Source organism: Pelecanus crispus, chromosome 3, assembly GCF_030463565.1.
Source record: "Pelecanus crispus isolate bPelCri1 chromosome 3, bPelCri1.pri, whole genome shotgun sequence".
Taxonomy (NCBI): Eukaryota; Metazoa; Chordata; class Aves; order Pelecaniformes; family Pelecanidae; genus Pelecanus; species Pelecanus crispus.
In genome coordinates, this window is record NC_134645.1 from 128,691,612 (window position 1) to 128,714,439 (window position 22,828).

At 54.0% G+C, this 22,828-nt stretch overlaps 1 protein-coding gene across 4 annotated transcripts; it reads right to left on the bottom strand.

The window, feature by feature from the left end:
• Positions 1–2,034: 2,034 nt before the first annotated feature.
• MCM3 (minichromosome maintenance complex component 3) lies at positions 2,035–21,951 on the bottom strand. 4 transcript variants are annotated; one of them, XM_075707783.1, is made up of 18 exons: positions 21,928–21,951; positions 13,076–13,129; positions 12,161–12,273; positions 10,283–10,491; positions 9,859–9,989; positions 8,920–9,107; positions 8,421–8,529; positions 7,560–7,713; positions 6,882–7,013; positions 6,238–6,446; positions 5,410–5,584; positions 5,096–5,222; positions 4,614–4,764; positions 4,324–4,464; positions 3,996–4,102; positions 2,932–3,014; positions 2,487–2,562; positions 2,035–2,233 (listed from the first exon to the last, which is right to left on the bottom strand). In XM_075707783.1, the coding sequence occupies exons 1-18, from the start codon at positions 21,949–21,951 to the stop codon at positions 2,035–2,037; spliced, it is 2,382 nt and encodes a 793-aa protein (XP_075563898.1). The 4 variants fall into 4 exon arrangements, with proteins under 4 accessions (XP_075563898.1, XP_075563896.1, XP_075563895.1 ...); XM_075707781.1 differs by having other exon boundaries at positions 8,920–9,158; XM_075707780.1 differs by having other exon boundaries at positions 4,614–4,791; positions 8,920–9,158.
• Between the last annotated feature and the right edge of the window lie 877 nt (positions 21,952–22,828).

Genomic DNA, 22,828 nt, shown 5'->3' on the forward strand with positions numbered 1-22,828 from the left:
CGCTGGTGGCGGTGCAGGAGCAGAGCGTGCTGGCTCAGCTTCCCTCCCTGCCCCACAAAGCTCAGGACCGGAGCTGCGTAATAAAACCACTGAGACAGAACAACTCTGACCATCTGTGTGTTGAACTCACCTTCACCAGTCTTTGCAGTTTTATGAGCCGGACACCGGCCATAGGGCTGAGGTCACTCTGCAGAGGTGCAATACATCCAGAGATCTTCAGGAGGCTGCAAACATGCAAAATCACCCCCCCAGTCCTGAACATCCGCTGTCACAGCTGTGTTGGATGAGGTGAGCTCAGAAATCAGGTTAATATAATTCAACAGGTCTGTTTGTAGAAGAAAAATGGGGTTTCCCCACGCTCCCTGTGCAATGAGATGCTACCAAGTCCTCTTTGCCCTGGGATGTGCAGCTCCAGATGGGCAAAGGCCACAAAGCTGCAGCGGGAGAGGCAGGAGCTGCCCGCATTTATTACCCACCCACCCCAAGGGCATTTCTGCAAGTGCCTGGTCCATCGAGGCACAGGCATGGTGGAGGAAGGATGTGCCCAACGCCGTCCCCGAGGCCAAAGGGGCAGGAAGCTGCCTGAAGGCTTTCCATAGCAGCACAGGTCCCCAGAAGGCTGCAGAGTTGCATCCCCAGAAGTGGGAACAGTTTAAATCCAAGTAAGCAGTGAGTCACAGGGGAAAGAGTATCTAGACATTTTTATTATTCAAATCAGTATTTATGGCATCCAGAGAAACGAGGGCACATGAACGGTGCAGGTGCCCAGAGATGGGCAGGGACAACAGCAAACAGGGTCTTCTCCAAAACTTAACCTCAAATTTGCCAACACCAAAAAAAAAAAAAAAAAAAACCCCAAAAAACCCCAAAACCCACAAAACCCACAAAACCCCAATGAAAAAAATGCCAAACCTTCAGCAGCTCTGGCATCATGAGCAGCCAAGACGGTCTGACTGCACATTCAGCTTTTCTTGAAAACCATCCCAAACCATGGGAGCTCGCTTGTTTCTAAGAACAGCCTTTCTCCAAGAAGTGGTCACCTATGTGTTCCCAGAAAGCAAGATGGTTCGAAAAATCCCCCAAGAGCAAGGGAAGGCTTTTACGGTCTCAGTAGCTTGTGGTTCCCTTCCACAGGACGCAGGAAGACTGGCAGAGGCTTAGCCAGCAGGACATACAGGGGATGCAGGATCCCAGGTCCCCGTAGCTTTGACTTTTCTTTGCTATAGGTTTCCTCCCATTTGTGGTGGCCCCATTATATCCATACAAGCACGATCCCAGACATGGGATCCTGAAGGTGGGAGCAGCTGGAGACAAAGCCCACCTGCACAAGAGACATGTCTCCTGGGCAGCTCTGAGCATGCCAGGTCCTTCCCACCTACTTGGGGCCAAAACTCCCAGCAGGGGTGTGAAATCTAGAAATCAAGCTGACCCATGGGTTATGGAGCAGGTCAGACTACACTGGCCCCAACATCACCAGAAATTGTCCTCCACAAGGTAGGTAGGAAAAGAGGCTGGTCACAGTCAACAAGACAGGCATTAGGCATCTTTACTTGGGAGACAAACCTAGGCTATGTAATTGGGGAAAAAAGGGGGAAAAAAAAAAAAAAGGGAAAAAATAAAAGCTTTACTACTAACAGTGGAACTTCCATATTGCTTCTTACCACCACAGCTACTGAATGGTGGATTCCTAAATACAGATTTTTTTATTCAAAGGCTGGAATTATTAGCAAAGCTAAAAACAATACATTAAGAACACTGATAATTTGCACTCAAGTCTTTCCTTTCAGCTCCTTGTAGAAACAAACCTCTTCCCGAATACTCCAGTTTGGAGGCAGCAACAGTAAGAGAGCTTCCAGAGCTCCTGGCTTTTTTGGTGCCAGCAATGCACAGTGAGGAAGGACTGTAAAGTGCACAGGCTTGAGCTCCCCAAAGTTCAGCTCAGGCAGATGAAGCATTCAGGAGAGAGTTGAAGGCAAACACAAAGAGTCTCCAGACTGAGAGTCCACGAGAACTTGGGCTCTTCCACGCAGAGGCTCAGATTAAGAAGATAATGTCATCAGACACCATAATCTGGTTGTCATCTTGCATGTGGGCCAACGCCACCTTCACTTCAGCCAGAGAGAAGGGCTCAGGGTTGTCGCGGTTGATGGACTCCATCACATTCTTCAGACCCACAGACTGGGCATGGGAAGCTTTGAAGACCGCCAAGAGAGCAGCCTTGAATGCTTTCAACCTGGTCAGGGAAGGTGAGAAGTAATCACTCTTAGAGACCACACACACAGACACACACACAAGTCCTTCCCCTTCCTTCGCAGCCCACGATCCTGCAGCCCTTCCCCGTTCCAGAAGCAGAACCCAGCAGAAAAGCCAAAACCAGAGCCGGGAGCATCCACCGCAGATGCATCTCCAGCATCGGACAACAGCTTGGACCCACCAGGGTGGGGTGGGACACGCAGGGACAGATGCCTTCTCCAGCCCCCACTCACCTTGGCTCAGCCAACTCCGGCTTCTTCGCTTCGCCAGCAGTCGAGGCTTCGGGCGTCTTCGGAGTGTGTGCCTGGACTGGAGCAGAAGGAAGAGTTACCTTCAACCTGCCTGGTGCCCAAGCACCCAGAGAGCAAAAGCACTTGGCCTTAGGATGGGGTGGGAGATGCCAAACTCCCTCCCGGTGTTGTTACCTCTGCAGCACTTTGGAAGTGGACAGAAAAAAGAAAAAAATAACCAGCAATACTAATCCTCCTGTCCCACACAGCCATGGAGGGTTTTAAAAAAAAAAAAAAAAATTAACCTTGATTTGTGGAGCTGGATGGTGCCACACTGCGCCAGGGACCCTGAGCGAGCCCAAGGCATTGCTGCGCCCAGGGTGTGCAGACCCCCCAGGACAGAAGGCACCCTTGGGAGCCAGGTGCCACCGAAACCCCAGGGACTCACCCTCCGGCATCTCCTCCTCAGCGTCACTGAAGTCGTACGGGTCGTAGGAGTCCCCCTCGCCTCCTGTGCGTGCCTTCTTTCTCCTGGGTGGGGGAAGAAGAGGTCACCCCTGCTCCAGCTAAACTGCACACCTCAGGACCACCCCCCAAACTCCTGGAGACACCTGGCCAAGACCATGCAGGGTACCTGCAGCTCACAGGCAAGCCACCCTCCAGCCACAAACCCCTGCCCATGGCACAGGACCCAAGATGGCAGCAGCCCTGAGGGTTGTGGAGCATCACAGGATCACAGAAGGCTTTGGGTTGGCTCACTTAGTCCAACACCCCCGCCACAGGTGGGGTCATTTGTTCCTAGATCACATTTGCTCAAAGCCCCATCCAACCTGGCCTTGAACACTTCCAATGATGGGGCATCCACCACTTCTCTGGGCAACCAATTCCTGTGCCTCACTACTCTCATCATAAAACTTTTTTTCCTTAGGTCCAATCTAATTCCACCCTCCTGGTGGGGTGTCACGAGAGCAGAGCAGCGGGGCAGAATCACCTCCCTTGATCTGCTGGCCATGCTTTTTTTGATGCAGTTGGCTTTCTGGGATGCAAGAGTACATTGCCAGCTCATATCCAGTTTTTCTTCCACCAGTATTCCCAAGTCCTTCTCCTTAGGGCTGCTCTCAATCCATCCATCCCCCCAGTCTGTACTGGTACCGGTACCAGGGATTGCTCTGACACAGGCGCTGGACCTTCCACTTGGCCTTGTTGAACTTCATGAGGTTTGCACGGGTACTAAATAGTATTGGTCCCAGTACAGACTCCCGAGGGACACCACTCCCTACTGATCTCCATTTGGACATCAAGTTGTTGACTGTAACTCTTTGGACATGGCCATCCAGCCAGTTCCTTATCCATGAAATAACGATGTCCCTCTATTACACATTGGGGGATGACAATCCACTAAATTGAGCAAAACATGGAGCATTTCCCCAAGGCCAGCACTGCCTGCCCCAACCTCCGAAGAGGCTGGTGCCCCTTGTATGACATCCCCCTGTCCCTTGCTCTGGCTCCTACCTCCTCATCCTGCGCTCCTCCTTGGGCTGCGACTCCTCGTCCTCCTCCTTCTCGGTCTCAGAGTCGTCCTCCGCCTGCTTTCTGCGCTTCTTCTCCTTCTCCAGCACCTGTGTGGCAAAAGACAGGATGGACTCAGGCCCCTTTTCCACTCAAGCTGCTTTTCAGGGGCCAACCCTGAGGGACCCAAGATCCCACCGCTGCCCCATCCCCACACCATCACCAGGAAAGGACCCCACCAGCAGCCCAGGGTGCTCAGCCTGCACCAAACCCACCCCTTTCAATGACAATTTTAGGACCTCCCAAGCACTGAGGGACACCTTCCCCCCACCTTTTTGAAGTAGGCAAACTGCACCAGCTCCAAAGCCGCCTCAGCGTCCTGCAGATCGACTGTCTTGCTCATCCTGGCCTTGGCGTGGGCCGTGGAGAGGCGGATCAGGGTCTCCAGCGTACGGGCTGTGACCGGGGAGGTCTGGTGGGGAACAGAGAGAGATGTCTCTGCAAGGCTGACCCCCACTCCAGCATCCCACCAAGGGTGGAAAACACCCATAAGGGGAGATGGCAGCCTGTGCCTCAGTTTCCCTCCTCCTGGCCTGAGAGGAAGCTGCTCCCAGGGCTCACCCTGGCGATGTCCGAGTTCATCTGGCTCTGGCTGCGCAGGCGGGAGTACTCCTCCGCTATGTAGCTTGCTGATTCCTGGGTCAAAACGGGCTTAATCATCTTTGCTACGTGGATGTACTTCCTCATGAACTCCATGCTGACGATCTTCTCCCTGCGGGGAATGCGGGCACACCCGTGTCTCCTCCAAGGCGGGGATGGGCAAAGGGTGTTTGCAGAAGTGGGCTTCCCATTTTTTACCCTTCACGGGTGTCCAGGCATGCGGGGAATTCAGCTCTAGGAGATGTTCCCCACCTGCCTGGCATGACAGATCAAGCCCAGAGCAGGGCTCTGTTGGTACCCTGCCCACGTACCTCCCCATGGACCACCTGGACCATTGCTGGCACCAGCAATCAGCCGCTGCCTGGATACTCAAGCTAAACCCATCAACTCACAGGGCTGGAAACCCCCAGAGAGCTCCAGGGGACGTGGGATGGGGGACTCACTTGCGGCGGTTGGGTCCATGCAGGAGGTCATCATGTTTCTCATACACTTGGAGCTCTTGTTCCTCCTCCTGCACAAAGTCGGGGTCCTCCGTAGCCAGGATCTCCACGGCACTGCCCAGGGGCATGGCTGGAGATGGGAGGGTCACAGAGAGTGGGCTTTTAGCCTCTTGCAGCATTGCTGGAGTGACTTCCAAAAGCTGCTCTCAACAAAGCCAGGGATGCTGAATCCAATGAGCTGTCACCAAGAGGTGACAACCTGCCAAGGAAGGACAGGACTGAGCAACAAGGCAGCTGCGCAATTACAAGCGACTCACCGTCCCCGTCCTGCTCATTGGGGTTGCGGTAGCGGTGCATCCGCAGGACGTGGTCCGAGATCTCCCTGTCCTGCTCGGGGTCCATCTGGTCCAGCACGATGAAGAGCAGGTCAAAACGGGAAAGCAAGGAGTCCTGCAGGCCAATGTTCTCCATGGGCGTCTTGTACTGGTCATACTGCAAGAGGACAAGATAAGGGGTTACAGGAGACCCTCACGGGCCAGTCTTGCCTGCCAGGGAGCCTGGGAGGATGGATGCCCAGGCAGTTGGACACCACACTAAACCCAGCCTGCTGCAGCAGTAAAGCCTCTTTTCCCCATCCTGGCAGGTGTGCGTAGCTCTCATTTGCAAGGAGTAGTTTTTGCTTTCATTAAAAATAAATCAACCACCCAGCCAGGAAACATGAAATTGCTACTCTACCCTTAATTGGTTTAGTGGTGGACTTGGTAATGTTATGTTAATGGTTGGACTGGATGATCTTAAAGGTCTTTTCCAACCTAAATGATTCTATGAATAGACGTATTTTTTATGATTCCAGATCACACAGCAAGACTGAGGCTCGTCACCAGGACGAGGGTCCACTGCGCTGCCCCAAGTCACCCAGGCAGAACCGAGCGAGGGTGAGGAAACCCCACGAGCCCCTCTCTCCTCCAGGAGGGCCATGAGCAGCAACAGAGACCAGGTCTTCACTGCCCCATAGATCCCAGTCCCAGCAAGAACCAAGTCACTGGTTTTGGGGGGATCTTTTGGGTTTTACCAGCTGCCTCCTCCAGCAAGGCAGCTCCCAGCATCCCTCCCTATGGAGGAGACCGGCAAACGCCAGCACTCACCCGGCCGTAGACAGGGTTGGCCGCCGCCAGAACGCTGCAGCGGGAGTTGAGGCGGGCATGAATGCCAGCCTTGGCGATGGTGACGCGGCCCTGCTCCATCACCTCGTGGATGGCCGTGCGGTCAATGTCAGACATCTTGTCGAACTCGTCAATGCACACCACCCCCCGGTCGGCCAACACCATGGCCCCTGCTTCCAGGCGCCGTTCGCCTGGGATGGGATGGGAGAAAAAGAGTGTCAACCACCATTCAGCAGCTCCGTGCATCTCCCTCCCTGCCGTCCCCCTCCACCACAGCACCACCCTGTGACGAGGGTAAGCCTCAAAGAGCAGCAGCAACCTTCAGGGCTGCCCATCTCCTACCCAACTTGACAGCAGAAGGAGCACACTTAGGATGAGAAGCAAGCCCATGAGGAAGACAAGAACATCCAGGCTGCTGCTAGGCCTCGCATAGGGTGCGCTAAGTAGAAGAGGAGCGGAGAAAATACCCCTAAACATCACTATCATTGCCCTAAAGCTTCTGGATGGAGCAAGCCCTGCAAGCATCAGTGCAGAACGAACAGCAGCCCAGGATCTTGCAGAGCCCCTCCCAGGTGTTAACAAGCATCCCGCTGCCAGCTCCCACCAGGAACCAGCCTGCTCCTCACCGGTTTCTTGGTCCGTGGTGACGGCAGCAGTCAGGCCAACACCGGAGGAGCCTCTGCCGGTGGTGGGGATGGCGCGGGGCGCGGTGCTGAGCACATATCGCAGCAGCTGAGACTTGGCGACGGAAGGGTCTCCTGAAATGGAGGAGACTGCATTTAATAATCACACATCACCTGGATAGTGTGTCCAGTTTGGGGCTCCTCAGTGGGGAAAAAGGAAGGGGACAGAGAAGTGGGTTTGTCCAGCCTTCAGAAAGGAAGGTGATCAGATGATCTCCTTGACTTCCTCAATGACCCAATGGGAAGAATAGAGAAGATGAAGTCAGAGTTTTGAGAGGTGGATGGTGACAGGACCAGAGGCAATGGGGACAATTTGGAACACAGGAAATCCCAGTTGGATGGTGGAAAAAAAACAAGTCTCCTTGAGGGTGGTCAAACCTTGGGACAGCGGCCCACAGAGGGCATGGGATCCCATTCCTGGAGATGTTCAAAACCAACTGGACAAGTCCCAAAGCAACCTGATCTACCAGCGACACTGGCTCTGCCCTGCACACACACTTGGCCTCCAGAGGTCCCGTCTAACCTCAATTACTCTGTGAAACTAAGTTCAGGAAAACGCTCATTCACCTCACCCCCCCCAACAACACCAACTGAAGGTGCCTCTGCCCAGCCTTTCCAGACCTATCAGCAAGATGTTGATGTCTCCTCGGATGCGGCTCCCGTTCTCCAGGACCTTCTCCACCCCTCCGAGCAGCATGCAGAGAAGGGCTTTCTTGATGTACTCATGCCCATGGATGCTGGGAGCCAGGGATTTCGCCAGTTGGTCAAATATATCCTAAGGCAGAAGAGGCAAAACATGGCCCGTCAGATGGGCTGTAGCAAATAGGAAGAAGGAGAAATACTCCACAAGTCCATTTCAGCACAAAAAAGGAGCTTATTCTTATCACAGAACCTCATGGATGAAAATTATTTAAAGAGGAGAAGACCATTTGCCAAAATTTCTTTCAATGGTGCTCTGAAGTCCTAGACCATCCTATCTGTTACAGTCACCCAAGCAAGCACTGGAAGCAGCAACCCCTGTGAGAACAAGGCTTTCTCCTCTCCACACTACGAAGCAAAGGTCTGAGAGTAAGACCAGGCTGGGGCGGACCTCCGTATCTCATTCTGGTTTGGGGTTTAAAGAGGGAGGTGTTGCTCCTGCAGAGGTAATTATCTGGCAACCAGATGGCAGGATCAGGACATACACAACACGGACAGATCTCTGTCTCAACAGCTACGCACAGCGGAGTGGCCAGGAGGCAGGAAGGATACTCTGCTAGCAGTACAGAAGCAGCAACGAAAAAAAAAAAGGACCTGATCAAAGCCTAAGCAGAAAATACAAAGAAAGAGAGTGGAAAGTCCAGCAATGTTGTTAAGAGGGTTGAAGAGTTGCTTGCAACCCAACAAGACACCTCCTTAGCCACATGCCAAGCCTTAAAGCTGCTCTAGCTGAAACCTCATGCTCCAATACAAGCCTGCCTTCTAGACATAAGGCCCAAATACCTTGGAGCGACTCTTTGTGAATCTCTTGATCTTGGCCACATCAGCAGCCGAGTAGAGAGGGCGGACGTCTTTGCTCATCTGCTTCACATGGCAGGCAATGAGGATAGTCCTGGAGAAGGGACACAGCCATGATCAGGTCTGCAAACCCCACAGAGCCTACAGGTCACAGCAACAACACAGCAGAAACTTCCACAGGGTCATCATTTGCTCTAGGAAGTCCTGGAGGGGACTGGAAAGTTTCAAGAGCTGTAGCCCCCTCTATCTGACTGCACTGGGCCATCAGTGGAGCATCTTTAAGAGCATCCAACCCCCTCTGTGCACAGCTGGAGCTCACAGCTGCACACTGATTCTAAGGAGCAAGGTGCAAATCACTTCCAAGTGATTTAAGCCAATGTTTGACCCAGCTCTGTGATGCTGCCTGCCCTAGATGTCATCTTCCAGAGATGTGACCAGACTAAAAAGGGTGGGAAGGCTGAAGCCAAGACAAAAGAAGGCTCACCTGAAAGTCCCTGAAGTGTAACCCCCTTTCTTTCCTGGCAGGCAGCGGTACGTCCCCACCACCTGGATGCGGTCACCGGGCTTCACCTTGTCCACTAGGTCATTATCCAGAATGACATCCACCGAGCGTGGCAGCTGCCCTGCTGGTGCCTTCTCGGGCATCTCCTGGATGGTGATAGTCTGATGGTCCTTGTAGACGGAGAGGCCAAACTCTGTCTCCAGGGGGTTATTCTCTTCATCCTAGAGGAGGAACCCCAATAAGAAGACTAGCACCATATCTCAGGAGCACTGGGAGAAGAGGTGGGTCAGCTGAGCAGTGGGAAGACAGGCTGCGTCACCCAATACACAAGACTGCTGGGACGGGTTGCTTTATCAGGACTGCCAGAGGCTGCGGTTCACCAGCTCCACGGCCCCCCCAGTCTAAAGCTGCCAACACCCATCACCACTGGTACGTTAGGTCTCTCCAAGCCCTGTCCCTACTGCAGGCAGTGGTGACACACCACCCATGCAGCAGGCTGTGTGTACAATGGGGACAAAGGTCAGGTCAACCTTCCTGCATTCCCAAATACTGGGTAAACCCTCTACCCAAGGGTGCATACACCCTCTAGGATGGCACAGGCATGCCCATGCTGACCCGAGTCCCAGGAGCAACAAGACTGGCTGACAACCCCCCAAAAAAAACACGCTCCAGTAGAACCAAGATCATAACTAACATCTGAACTAGCAGGTCTGGTGGCCTCGTGTCCAACAGAGACTTTCTTCACATGCTCCTAGTAGCTCTCTGGGACTGTCACACGTGTCATGTGTCCTCTCTCTACTCCACGGGCTACATTGGCAGAGGGAGAAGGGATGCACAGGGATTTGAGACCCTGGGCTTGGAGCTGGCACACTGTCCCCAGAGGAACCTACTGATGCTTCCCACAAGGCTGCTTCACCTCACCTTCGTAGGGTAGACAGAGCTGGATGGGAAAGCATCCAGGGAGGTCATGTCCGTGTATCGGCGCTCAATAGTCTTCTTGGTAGCTGGGCAATAATGGACGCTCCGGACAATCTTTGGACGAACCAGAGAGCCTGGGGTTGGAAAAAACAGGAGTTAGGGGCAGGGACGTTTCATCCATCTGTCAGCAGACATCCCCCAACAGGGTCTCCACTGCTAAACTGCACATGGGACACAACCTGCCATCAACCATGGCCAAGACTTGCTGAGCTCCAAGACCATCCCAACACTCAAGACCTTCTGCCAAGCTCCCTGTTCCCTTCGCCCAGGTTGCCAGGACATACCACAGCTCCCAGTGACTCCAGCCTCTCCAGAAAACACCTGGACCCACCACCCCCAAAGCCCCTGGGCCTTCCCCCAGTCTCACATTTTGTCACGATGCCCTCCACACAGACAATGCAGCTGAGGAAACAGGCTGTCAGTGTCCGCGGCGACACATGCTTGGAGCCGAAGCTGCCCTCCAGCCCGATGTAGAAGTCCTCATACTGCTTGGCGTAGGTGGCATCAACAGAGGCGACAAAATCCTTCAGGGCGCGCTGGAAGGCGATCAGCTCCTCAAAGGCATTGCTCAAGAGCCTGCAGAGGGACGTGACGATGTGGAATGATCAGCAGCCCCTTTCTGCCCTTTGCCCTCAGCCCTGACCCATGCCTCCGTGTGCTCTGTGAGTTTGTTAGGAGCAAGAGGCAAAAAAACCCCAGAGCCCATCATAGCTCTGTGTCAGGTAGACTGCCACCAACAGCCAGGAGCTGAACAAACCCAACCACATCTGAAAAACCTCACATGTCCCTGAGCAGATTGGCAAGCCTGGTCCAAAATACCCCCAAGCATCCCTGTCGTGGTTTAGCTCCAGCCAGCAACTCAGCACCACACAGCTGCTCGCTCACTCCCCCTGTCCCGGTGGGATGGGGGAGAGAACTGGAGTGACGGTGAGAAACACTCCTGGGTTGAGATAAGAACAGTTTAATAACTGAAGTAAAATAGTAATGATAATAATAACAATATAATAATGATTAATATAATATATATAATATAATATATAATAATGATTCCCCTGTACTCGGCACTGGTGAGGCCACACCTGGAATACTGTGTCCAGTTTTGGGCCCCTCAATACAAGAAGGACATTGGGGTGCTGGAGCGTGTTCAGAGAAGGGCAACAAGGCTGGTGAAGGGTCTGGAGCACAGGCCTTATGAGGAGCGGCTGAGGGAACTGGGGTTGTTTAGGCTGGAGAAGAGGAGGCTGAGGGGAGACCTGATCGCTCTCTACAACTACCTGAAAGGAGGGTGTAGTGAGGTGGGGGTTGGTCTCTTCTCCCAAGTAGTTAGCAATAGGATGAGAGGAAATGGGCTCAAGCTGCGTCAGGGGAGGTTTAGGTTGGATATTAGGAAAAATTTCTTTACGGAAAGGGTAGTCAAGCATTGGAACAGGCTGCCCAGAGAGGTGGTGGAGTCCCCATCCCTGGAAGCGTTCAAAAAACGGGCAGATGTGGCACTCTGGGACATGGTTTAGTCTAGTCTACCCTTGATTGGTTTAGTGTGGACTTGGTAGTGTAGGTTAATGGTTGGACTGGATGATCTTAAAGGTCTTTTTCCAACCTAAACGATTCTATGATAATAGTAATAACAATATCCAAAGCAAGTGATGCACAATGCAATTGCTCACCACCCACCAACTGATGCCCAGCCAGTCCCCAAGCAGCGATCACTCCTCCTCGGCCAACCCCCCCCAGTTTCTATACTGAGCATGACGCCATATGGTATGGAATAGCCCTTTGGGCAGTTGGGATCAACTATTCTGGCTGTGCCCCCTCCCAGTTTCTTGTGCACCTGGCAGAGCATGGGAAGCTGAAAAGTCCTTGACTGGCATAAGCAGTACTCAGCAACAACTAAACCATCAGTGTGTTATCAACATTCTTCTCCTACTAAATCCAAAACACAGCACTATGCCAGCTACTAGGAAGAAAATTAACTCTATCCCATCCAAAACCAGGACAATCCTAAAAAAGGAGACTATTTATATCACGCAATCAACCTCAGCTTGCTGCGAAAGGTTTTTGCCAAATCATGGGTTCACAAGCTTGGAAAGGATGGGTGTCATTGAAGGAAAGAGCAGGTCCACCGTTTTACAGTGAAGACAAGGTTTGGCTCTTCCTTGCCACAAAGGACCCACAGAACCAGGGCCGGACCTCCAAAATCCCACCGAGGGCACGGTGCCAAAGGCAGACCCCGCCGCCCCGCACCAACCGGCTGGCTCTCTTCTCGTTCTTCCGCCGCAGGTCGTTGATGCTGACGAGGAGGCGGCACTGGTTGTCGCTGATCATGTCCCGCACTTTGCTGTGGTAAATCCCTTGATCTTCCTGCAAGAAGGGGAGGGGAAGGAAACAAAACCCAAAAACTAACTCACTTCGCATGACCGCCTGCCTGAGACATCCCCCCCCCAGGAACCGATTCTTGCAGAGCTCGACCCTCTTGCACCCCACCGACCAAGCTGGGGGTGGGGGGGCACAGGGACCAGGTGCTTCCCCACCCCCGGGGCATAGGGGGAGGGTGCAGCACCCGGGGGGGGGGCGGGGGGAGCACAGGGACCAGGTGCTCCCCCACCCCCAGAGCATGGGGGGAGGGTGCAGCACCCTGGGGGGGAGGGGGGGGGCACAGGGACCAGGTGCTCCCCCACCCCCGGGGCATGGGGGGAGGGTGCAGCACCCGGGGGGGGGGCGGGGGGAGCACAGGGACCAGGTGCTCCCCCACCCCCAGAGCATGGGGGGAGGGTGCAGCACCCTAGCGGGGGGGCACAGGGACCAGGTGCTCCCCCACCCCCAGAGCATGGGGGGAGGGTGCAGCACCCTGGGGGGGGGGGGCACAGGGACCAGGTGCTCCCCCACCCCCAGAGCATGGGGGGAGGGTGCAGCACCCTGGGGGGGGGGGCACAGGGACCAGGTGCTCCCCCACCCCCAGAGCATGGGGGGAGGGTGCAGCACCCTGGGGGGGGAGGGGGGGGCACAGGGACCAGGTGCTCCCCCACCCCCAGAGCATGGGGGGAGGGTGCAGCACCCTGGGGGGGGAGGGGGGGGCACAGGGACCAGGTGCTCCCCCACCCCCGGGGCATGGGGTGGGGGGGAGGATGCAGCACCCCCGGCGCAGCCCCGCTCCCGGCCTCACCTCATCGTCCAGGAAATCGAGGTAATCGCGCTGGGCCTCCCGCAGCTCCGCGTCCTCCAGCCCGCCCGCCGGCGCCGCCGCCGCCATGCTTCCGGGGAGGCCGAGCAGGCCGCGGAGATCCCGCTGCTGCCGCCGCTGGAAGGGGGAAGGCGGCGAGAGCCGAGGGAGCCGGCCTGGAGCCGGCCCGGCCCCACAGCAGCCCCGGCAGCGCCCACGATCCGGCCCGCGGCCACCCGACCCCCCCCCGCCCGGCCGCCGCCGTCCCGCTTGGCGCCAAAACCGGGGCCCTTTCCCGCCACCCAGCGGGAGCTCCGCCTCCCTCCCGCCCCCCGGCGCCTCTCATTGGTCAGCACCGCCCGCCGCCAGCCAATGGAACAGCGATAGAGTTCGCGGGTGTGACGCAGAAGCGCTCCAGCCTATCAGCGCGCAGAGGGGCGGGTCCCGGAGGGTCGCGGGATCGGCCCTGGGCTCCCGGCCCCGGCGCTTGGAAGTGACCGAGCGGTTGGAAACACCATTTAATTAAAAAAAAAAAAAAAAAAAAGCAAAACCAAAACACCAAACCCACTTTTTTTGCATTTTAGGGAGCTCCGTTTCCGGGTGTTTTTGCCCCAAAACGTAGAGGCTGGGCGCCGCTTTTCCCTTTGGGACGGGCGAAGCCCTCCTGGCGCGGCGCGGGTCCGGGGCGGGGGCCTGAGGGCACCGCGCCGGGGGTCCCGGGGCGTTCGCGATGAAAAGGGAGGATTTTGGGTGCCTCTCCTGCGAGGGGCTGCAGGCAGTGCCGACACGTACGGGAAAACCGGCCGCTCCCCCTTAAAAATTTTTTTTTCGGTGTCCCTTGAAAAATCATCTAAATTGTGTTTAAAAATAGAAAAAGAACAAAAAGCTAGACAAAACTGTTTTTGATCAGCAAGGCAGTGCGAGCACCCAGGCTTGGCTGGGTCCCCTGGATGACGTCAGAGCTGAATTCAGCTTTTCCAGGGTTGGCGGGAGGTGCTCGCCCCTCCGGCTGCGCGAAACGCCGAGGCACAAGCGGTCACCCTGCTTCTCACCAGAAGACGCAGCTTTCATTCGTGTTTTGGGAAAGGAGCAGGAAAGAGCCCCTCGAGCCCTTCTGCCTTTCCCGTTTTCCTGGACCAGATCCCTCTAAAATCGTCGGAACGATAGCGGCAGCCGCTGCGGCTGGTTTAGGGTAGATGTATGTAGCCCAGGTCTTGGGTGTTTGTCCCGCTTCTGCGAGATTTTCTCACGTCGTTCTGCAGCAAAGTGAAAATTCAGATTTTCCTTCTCAGGCATCTCGGCCCTCCTCTGGAATAACTTGGTGGAGTATTAAAATTTGGCAGGTTGGCAGGAATGAAGGGTCTTGTGCTCTGTTGCTGTTTGCTTTTTTTCTGTAGTCAACCATTGGAACAGGCTGCCCAGAGAGGTGGTGGAGTCCCCATCCCTGGAAGTGTCCAAAAAACGGGCAGACGTGGCACCTGGGGACATGGTTTAGTGGGCACGGTGGTGTTGGGTTGATGGTTGGACTGATGATCTCAGAGATCCTTTCCAACCTTAATGATTCCTAGTTTTACTTTCATTAAAAAATAATCCAGCCACCAAGCCAGGAAACATGAAATTGCTACTCTCCCCTTCATTGGTTTAGTGGTGGAGTTGGTAGTGTTAGGTTAATGGTTGGACTGGCTGATCTTTAAAGGTCTTTTCCAACCTAAATGATTCTATGTTTCTTTTTTTTTCCCTTTTTTTTTTTTCCCCCAGTCTCCCACGTTGTTCTGCTAACTCCAGACTTGCTCTCCACAGCCAGAATCACCTCCCTGCCTCTGCACACTCAGCAGCGCCCATTTCCATTCACATGCTCCTCAAATCCACCCCTTCCCCTGATTTTCTGGAGATTTCCCATTTTCATTGCAGCTGGCGTGAGCGGAGGGACAGCAGGAGGAGAAGTGAACAGAGAAAGCTTTGCTGTGCCCCTGCCACGCTCACCAGGTCATTGCAAGATATTTAAGCCGGCACGTCAGCTCTGAGGATATAGACTGGCTGGAGGAATGAGTCCATGGAAATATAATGTATAAGCTGTCAGAACCCAACATGAAATTTCACCTCTGAGACAGTTTTTCTCTCTCTGCAGTAGACAGACTATTAAATCCAGCAATGAACACAGTCTCCGTGCTTTACTGCAGATAAAATATGGATGGAAAAAATAAAATACGGATGCAAAGCAACCCGGGAGTACAGCTGGCAGCGCAGAGTGGTACCAGGGTGGGATTCAAACATGTGCATCTAGTTTGAACGTAGTTCTCACCTACATTTAGGCGGTCAAAGTGAATCCCAGCCCATAAAGACATGGTAAATCGCTGCCGTGCTCCTCCTGCTGAAGGCAGGCAGCGTTCCGTGCAAAGAGAGTTGGCAGGGACCTATCGCTCCTGACCGCAAGGTAACGAGAGCCGGGGATAAAAATAGCCGCCCGTTCTTATCCATGACAGCGCCCTACAGCAACTGCTGCCGAGCTGTGGCTCTTGCCTAAATAATTCATTGGAGCAGGTCAGGCCAGGGAGGACAAAGGGATGGAGAGAGATGGAGAACACCGGGATAACAGAGGCGAGGCGGGCGCCTTCCCTGCCTTTTCAGGCTCCCTAGGAGGATGCCCAAGATCTCCAGGGGTTCACCTCCCCGCCGCATCCCAGCGTTACGGGGCAGAGAGCGCAGCACAGGCTCACAGAGACATTTAGCTCCTCCTATCCACTCAAAAAAACCCAGGAATTAAGCACCTGAATACCCAGAGGGCCTGGGCTGCAGAGCTGGCAAAGAAATAGAAGAATCGTGGGCGGGTGCAGGAGTAATTTCCATGGGTGAATTGCACGCGAGGGGTGCTGGCCAGAGCACCAGCCTGCATTTTCTCCTCCCTTCCTCACATCTCTGTGCGTCGGCATCCGCATGCGCACTTGCTTTCCGAGATCCCTTTATGGGTACCCTGTGATCCCTCCCAGACTCTTTTTTTTTTTCCCCTTAGTTCAACTAAAAGTCAATTTTCAAGCCACAACTCAATTGTCCAGTTGCCGTCTGTTAGCTTTCCTGTACGCTGAGCAACCTTGTCTCACCCACGGAGGGCAGAGGAGAGGCTTGTGGCTCATTCACAGCTCCAAAAATGGGGGGGAGAGTACCCCAAATTCAACGGAGTGTCACCTCATCATCAAGCAACACATTGGAGTTGAGGTTTCAAATATATTTGTAACAAAATGGAAGGGTAATAATATGAAGTTAAATGTTTTGAAAGCAAAAAAGATTACTTTTTAGCATTGAAACAATGCGGAGAAGGGAGACGGCCATGCGATGTTTTTGTCAGTGTAAATTTTAAGTTTTCCAAGGGATAAAAGGGGTTTGTCCTTGCTGCTGTCTCCTGCAGCTGCACTTGCAGGCACTGAACCCCAGCCAGGGAAGTCACTCTCGCAAGAGGAGAGTCGTCCTGCCTCTCACCACTTCAGGACCACATGTGGAAGACACATAATTTAATGCTTCTTAATCCTCTGATCTGACCTTTTCCCTAACATAGGCTGAAGAATTTCACCTGATCGCATCTGCACCCAGCTCAGGCATTTCTGACGTCATTTTCTTGAAGTATTTACTATTCCCATGCACTCTGGTAAATCATTAAACTGATCTAGCTCTTTTTTTTTTTTTTTTGCTAGGGAAGAAAAACACGGAAAACAACTATCAGTGAATATGAACGGAATTTCTTTACTTAAGCGCACGGGGAGCTGCTGGTATTTCACCAGGAGAGCGCAGTAAAGTGGGTAAGAAGTTAAAACTCTGACCTTCCGCGTGTTAGGATGGATCGTAGCCACCTTCTTGCTTCCCAGAGCAGGAGCCCGGCACGCACGGAGCTGCTTTGCCTCCGCCATGCAGCTAGCACGGCGATGGGAGCATAAAATCTCGTTGCGGTCCTGCTTTTGCTGCAGCTACCCCAGATCCCGTGGGTGATTCCTTCTCTTCTCCGACTGTGCAGAAGAAAAACACAGCAATTAATAAAAAACCCAAAGCAAACTCACGCAGGCCGTGCCTCCAGGCACAATGAGAAATTAATTCCCCCGGCAAACAAAACCAGAGGAGTGGCTGAATCAACAAAGCCGCGGAGAGCGTGGCCGGGCGTGTGTCTGCGTAATGTGGCAACCTGACCACGTTTCCAGGGAAGTCTGAAGGCCCCCGATATAGACGGCCTGAGGTTTGGTGTTGCTATTTCGGTCTGCTCATCTGCTAGCATGAGTTCTCACCGTTACTAGACAGTGACAGCTGGTTCCTTTCTTTTTTTTCCCCCCCCTTATTTTCTCCACCCCCAAGCCTGGAAATCACCCATCTGTATGCAACGCATCATCGGCTCTGCATCGGGATGGCCAGGATCCGCTTTCAGCCACGGGGCAGGATCCACTGGTGGTCACTTCAGCAAGTAGATGTCCAGCTTTGGAAGGTGGGAAGCTGCAGCAATTTGCATAAGCCACATTAGCAATCATCATCTGACTGTCATGATGGGCGCTCTGCTCGGTGCAAACCACGAAGCGGCAGGGAAGTCCTGACCCCAAATTGCCACACACCCCTTGTGCAACACCGGGGGAGCAGCTGAAGGTGGCAAAATGAACTGTATCAAGCGCTTCTCTCTGCTTGCAGGGGCCGGACTTGGTAAGCCAGGGCTTTTAGGGCTGGGTTTTTTCTGAATTATTAGTTAAAGAAAGCATGTAAGCAGGATTCAAAACAATTGCAAGGAATTCATGTAAGCAATCACCCTGAGACTTGCCAGTGTGTTATTACAGAGGAAAAGTAACCCACATATAAGAGTTGTGCATCACCAAGAAATTTCCCTCCTGAGCCCTGTTAGCTGGAGATTTTGTTTTGAAGCAAGGTTTATATCCTCTACAAAGTTACCTTTTTTTGGTTTTTGCCATCCTTAGTATCTGCATCTGCACAATCTTCCCTAAATCCTGCCAAACCGTGAGCATCCACTGCAGTGGAAAGGAGTTCAGTAGACGGCAATGCATGGCACAGCAAAAGCCTCTTTTACCCAGTTTCGGTAACAACAGCTCAATATTCTTTATTACCAGCAAATACGGGGAAAAGGTAACTCATCTGGCTTTCTATATGGCGTTTGGGGTTTTGAATATCTCAGTTGTCTTTAATGCAAAGCTGCTGCATTCCTCCTGAGCAGGACAGCATTGACACGGTGTGTTTGGATGCATCTTGGTGAAGAGAGACCCCCATCCCCAAAACAAGCTCCTCTTTTTGAGGGGTAAGTCAAAGCGCCCAAAATAACAGGACGACCGGTTCGCAGCCTGCGAGAATAGGGTTTGTGTTGAGTGACAGGGAGGGTGCATGTGGCCAGCGGGGCGAGGGAGGGGGCTCTGCCCCTCTGCTCCGCTCTGCTCAGCCCCCCCTGGAGCCCTGCACCCAGCTCGGGGGCCCTCAGCACCGCACAGACAGGGACCTGTTGGAGCGGGGCCAGAGGAGGCCACAGAAATGGTCCGAGGGCTGGAGCAGCTCTGCTCTGAGGCCAGGCTGGGAGAGCTGGGCTTGTGCAGCCTGGGGAAGAGAAGGCTGCGGGGAGACCTTCCTGCGGCCCTGCACTGCTGGAAGGGGCTGCAGGAAAGGTGGGGACAGGCTTTGGAGCAGGGCCTGTTGTGACAGGACAAGGAATAATGGTTTTAAACTGAAGAAGAATAGATTTAGACTGGATATAAGGAAGAAATTGTTTACAGTGAGGGTGGTGAGGCACTGGCACAGGTTGCCCAGAGAGGTGGGAGATGCCCCATCCCTGGGAACATCCCAGGCCAGGTTGGACGGGGCTCTGAGCACCCTGGGCTGGTTGAAGCTGTCCCTGCTCACTGCAGGGGTTGGGCTGGGTGGCCTCTAAAGGTCCCTTCCCACCCAAACCATTCTGTGATTCTATGACGTGTATTTGGGTGGGAAATTAAGGCATGCAGGATATGTTTGAGGGCACAAAGCCTGCTATCAGATGACGGTAAATGGTAGGGAGAGCCCAGCCTGGTACAACCTAGTCTTAACTACCTGTTGGGAGCAATCTCCTGGGCAAACACAACCACACCTGGGCTGTGCCTTGAAGGCAACTGGGTGATTCATTTCAGGGTGTAAAATGTCAAAGATAGGGAGTAACAGGGACTGCAGCGCAGCAGGATGAGTCTGAGATGAACTATAGAGCACAGCTTAGCAGGTACCAGTAACCTGAGAGCAGGTCATGGAGCCAGCGATCAAAAAGGTCTCACTGTGCGGCATCCACCAAGCTTGGTGTGCAAAACAAGCTGTCGGCACCCACCCAGGAGAGCAGTTCCCCCACACAGAGCTGCCCTTTGCTTTTCTCAAGTCTGCCCTGGGACATGCCATGAAGATAAATGGGGGAAAAACCTTTCATCGGAGCAAAACAGAAGGGCAGGTGACCCAGCAGCGTTGCAGTGTAGATGCTGCAGCAGGGATGACCCACCCCACCATCCCCTTCTGCTTGGGTTGTATTTTTCTTCCCACCTCATCTCCAGCCTTGCCGTGGCCATCACCAGCACTCAGCTGAGTGTTCCCACTTCTCCCACATGAGCAATGATGGAAAGACAAGTGGAAGAGGAAAAGCCATGCCACGACCTCCATCTCCCAGCCACCGAGCATCCCTGGGGATTTGAGGAGCAGAGGAGGGTGAGGAAGCAGTATTATGGGTCTTACAGGGGTTAATGTCTTAGAGGGGTGGAAGATGAGTGCAAGATCATAGAATCATAGAATCATTTAGGTTGGAAAAGACCTTTAAGATCATCCAGTCCAACCATTAACCTAACATTACCAAGTCCACACTAAACCAATCAAGGGTAGACTAGACTAAACCATGTCCCAGAGTGCCATGTCTACCCGTTTTTTGAATGCTTCCAGGGACAGTGACTCCACCACCTCTCTGGGCAGCCTGTTCCAATGCTTGACTACCCTTTCCGTGAAGAAATTTTTCCTAATATCCAATCTAAACCTCCCCTGGCAAAGCTTGAGCTTGAGTCAAGTGTCAGGAGCTGCATGGGGCAGGGGAGAGGGAGATAGAGGGAGATGGAGAGAGACAGAGATAGACACGTGTCTGAACTGTCAAATTCTCCCACCAGCTTTGAGAGCAGGAGCTGTCGTGAGTCCTGGACCCTTGAGACTGTGTCAGATGTCACTGAAGGGGTCGGGAGCTGCTCATCATATCCCATCCACATCCTGGAGTGAGATGACAGGGAAAAATGGAGGTCCCCTGGCCAGCTGCTTCTTCACCCTGGAGGTTTCCCTCCCCACAGGTCCCCGCTGTGGGAGCGCTGGCTGTCCTGCGTGCTGGCGGACGGGTGCTGGGATGTGCCGAAGCTTCACCCAGGCTGGAGTGATCTTGTCGGAGCCAGAAAGTCCCGTTCCCAGGCTGCCTCTCGTGCGATCCTCTCCCTGCAGAACAAGCGGTCCTTCTGTTTCCCTCATAAACCCATTAAAAAATAACAGTCCTGACAGGCTGAAGAAGTAAAACACATAAAGAAGCTGACACAGAGGTGGGAGAGGGGAAATGGGTGCTCCCTACTCATAAATTAACCCGCTTCTGGGATCGCGGTGACTTTATGGCTGAACCAATTGCTGTGGTTTCGGCACAGTTCGGTTTGGGGTGTATAAGCTTCTCCCACGCATTTCCCAGGCATAGTTCAAGGGCCCAAGACCACTCCTGAAAGGCCATTTGGGTGCCAATCCCTCTTTTCTGGAGCCCCAAGATTTTAGTGCTGTTTTTATGGCATAAACCTCACTGCTCTGGGGGCCAGCTCAAGGCCATACTGTCCTTAGGCTGCAAATCCTGGGGAAAATCATCCTCTCCTCCACGCTTGCATGTCTGCAGCAGCAAAATCAGGGGGTTTGCCTCAAATGGGAGCCCAGGAACAGCAGTCAGCTGCAGCACTTTTATTTTGCCTCCTATTTCCCTCATTTTTACCTCCACCGGAGTCAGCTTGGGGTCAGATTAAGAACAGCTCTCAGGAGTAGGATTTTTTTTCTTTGACACCGCTGTCCTAAGAGTCACAGCTGGAAACCATGAGCTCTGGCAATCACTGCCCACCGCTGCGCAGAGCCCTCCCTGGCCTCTCTGCTGCGTTGTGCAGCTCCTCGGCTCAGAATCACAGGATGGCTGGGGTGGGAAGGCACCTCTGGAGGTCATCTGGTCCAACCCCCCTGCTCAAGCAGGGCCACCGAGAGCGGTTGCCCAGGACCAGGTCCAGATGGCTTTTGAAGATCACCATGGATGGAGACTCCACAACCTCCCTGAGCAACCTGTGCCACTGCTCCGTCACCCTCACAGTAAAAAAGTGTTTCCCGATGTTCAGAGGAGCCTCCTGTATTTCAGTGTGTGCTCATGGCCTCTGGTCCTGTCTTTTCTACTTTCAAGGCAGAATCTCCATCCTTGAGAGACATCTGCATCCATGAATCTCCATCCATGCTATCTCCATCCTTGAGAGAGATCTCCATCCATGAACTTCCATCCATGTGATCTCCATCCTTGGAAGACACCTCCATCCATGAACCTCCATCCATGCGATCTCCATCCTTGAGTGAGATCTCCATCCATGAATCTCCATCCATGTGATATCCACCCTTGGAGATCTTCAAAACCTGTTTGGACATGGTCATAGAATCATAGAATTGTTTAGGTTGGAAAAGACCTTTAAGATCATCAAGTCCAACCATTAACCTAACATTACCAAGTCCACCACTAAACCAGTTAAGGGGAGAGGAATAATTAATTTCATGTTTCCTGGCTTGGTGGCTGGATTATTTTTTAATGAAAGTAAAAACTAGGAATCACTAAGATTGGAAAGGACCTCTAAGATCATCAGTCCAATCATCAACCCAACACCACCATGCCCACTAAACCATGTCCCAAAGTGCCAGGTCTACATGTTTTTTGAACACTTCTAGGGATGGTGACTCCACCACCTCTCTGGGCAGCCTGTTCCAATGCTTGATCACTCTTTCCATGAAGAAATTTTTCCTAATAAAAAATTTTTCCCAGCTGGACCTGGGCAACCAGCTCTGGGTGGCCCTGCTTGAGCTGGGAGGGGTTGGCCCTGTCCCCTCCGCCGGTCCCTTCCCACCCCAACTACCCTGCGATGATTTTCTGTCCCTCCCCCGGTGTCTCCCCTTGAGCCCCTCGCTCCATCCCGGCTGCTCCGCAGCCACCGCCCCCGGCATGACCGGGCGTGGGCGCTCCCGCGAGTTTGAGCCCCACTTTCTCCCTAAACCCAGCCGAGGTTTAGCGCTGGGCTGCGCTCGGCCCGGCTCAGCTCGGCTCAACCCAGCTTGGCTCGGCTAACTTCGGCCCGGCCCAGCTAGGCTCAGCCCGGCTCTGCTTGGCTCGGCCCGGCTCTGCTTGGCTCAGCCCGGCTCGGCTAGCTTCGGCCCGGCCCGGCTCGGCTCGACCCAGCTCGGCTCGGCTCGGCCCGGCTCGGCCAGGCTCAGCTAGACTTGGCTAGACTCGGCCCGGCTCGGCCAGGCTCAGCTAGACTTGGCTAGACTCGGCCCGGCTTGGCTAGACTCGGCTCGGCCCGGCTCGGCTCGGCTAGACTTGGCTAGATTCGGCCTGGCCCGGCTCGGCTAGACTTGGCCCGGCTCGGCTAGACTCAGCCCGGCTCGGCTAGACTCAGCCCGGCCCGGCCTGGCTAGACTCGGCCCGGCTCGGCTAGACTCGGCTCGGCCCGGCTCGGCTAGACTCGGCCCGGCTCG

What these genes read in the sequence shown, in the direction of transcription:
- MCM3 (XM_075707780.1), bottom strand. Translation starts at nt 21,951, where the DNA reads ATGATTGGACTGATGATCTTAGAG. An exon ending in TTGGACTGATGATCTTAGAG is followed by an intron (nt 13,130 to 21,927) that starts GTCCTTTCCAAT and finishes GGCGGGCTGGAG; the next exon opens with GACGCGGAGCTGCGGGAGGC. An exon ending in TACACTTCAGGGACTTTCAG is followed by an intron (nt 8,530 to 8,919) that starts GTGAGCCTTCTT and finishes TCCCTTCTCCAG; the next exon opens with GACTATCCTCATTGCCTGCC.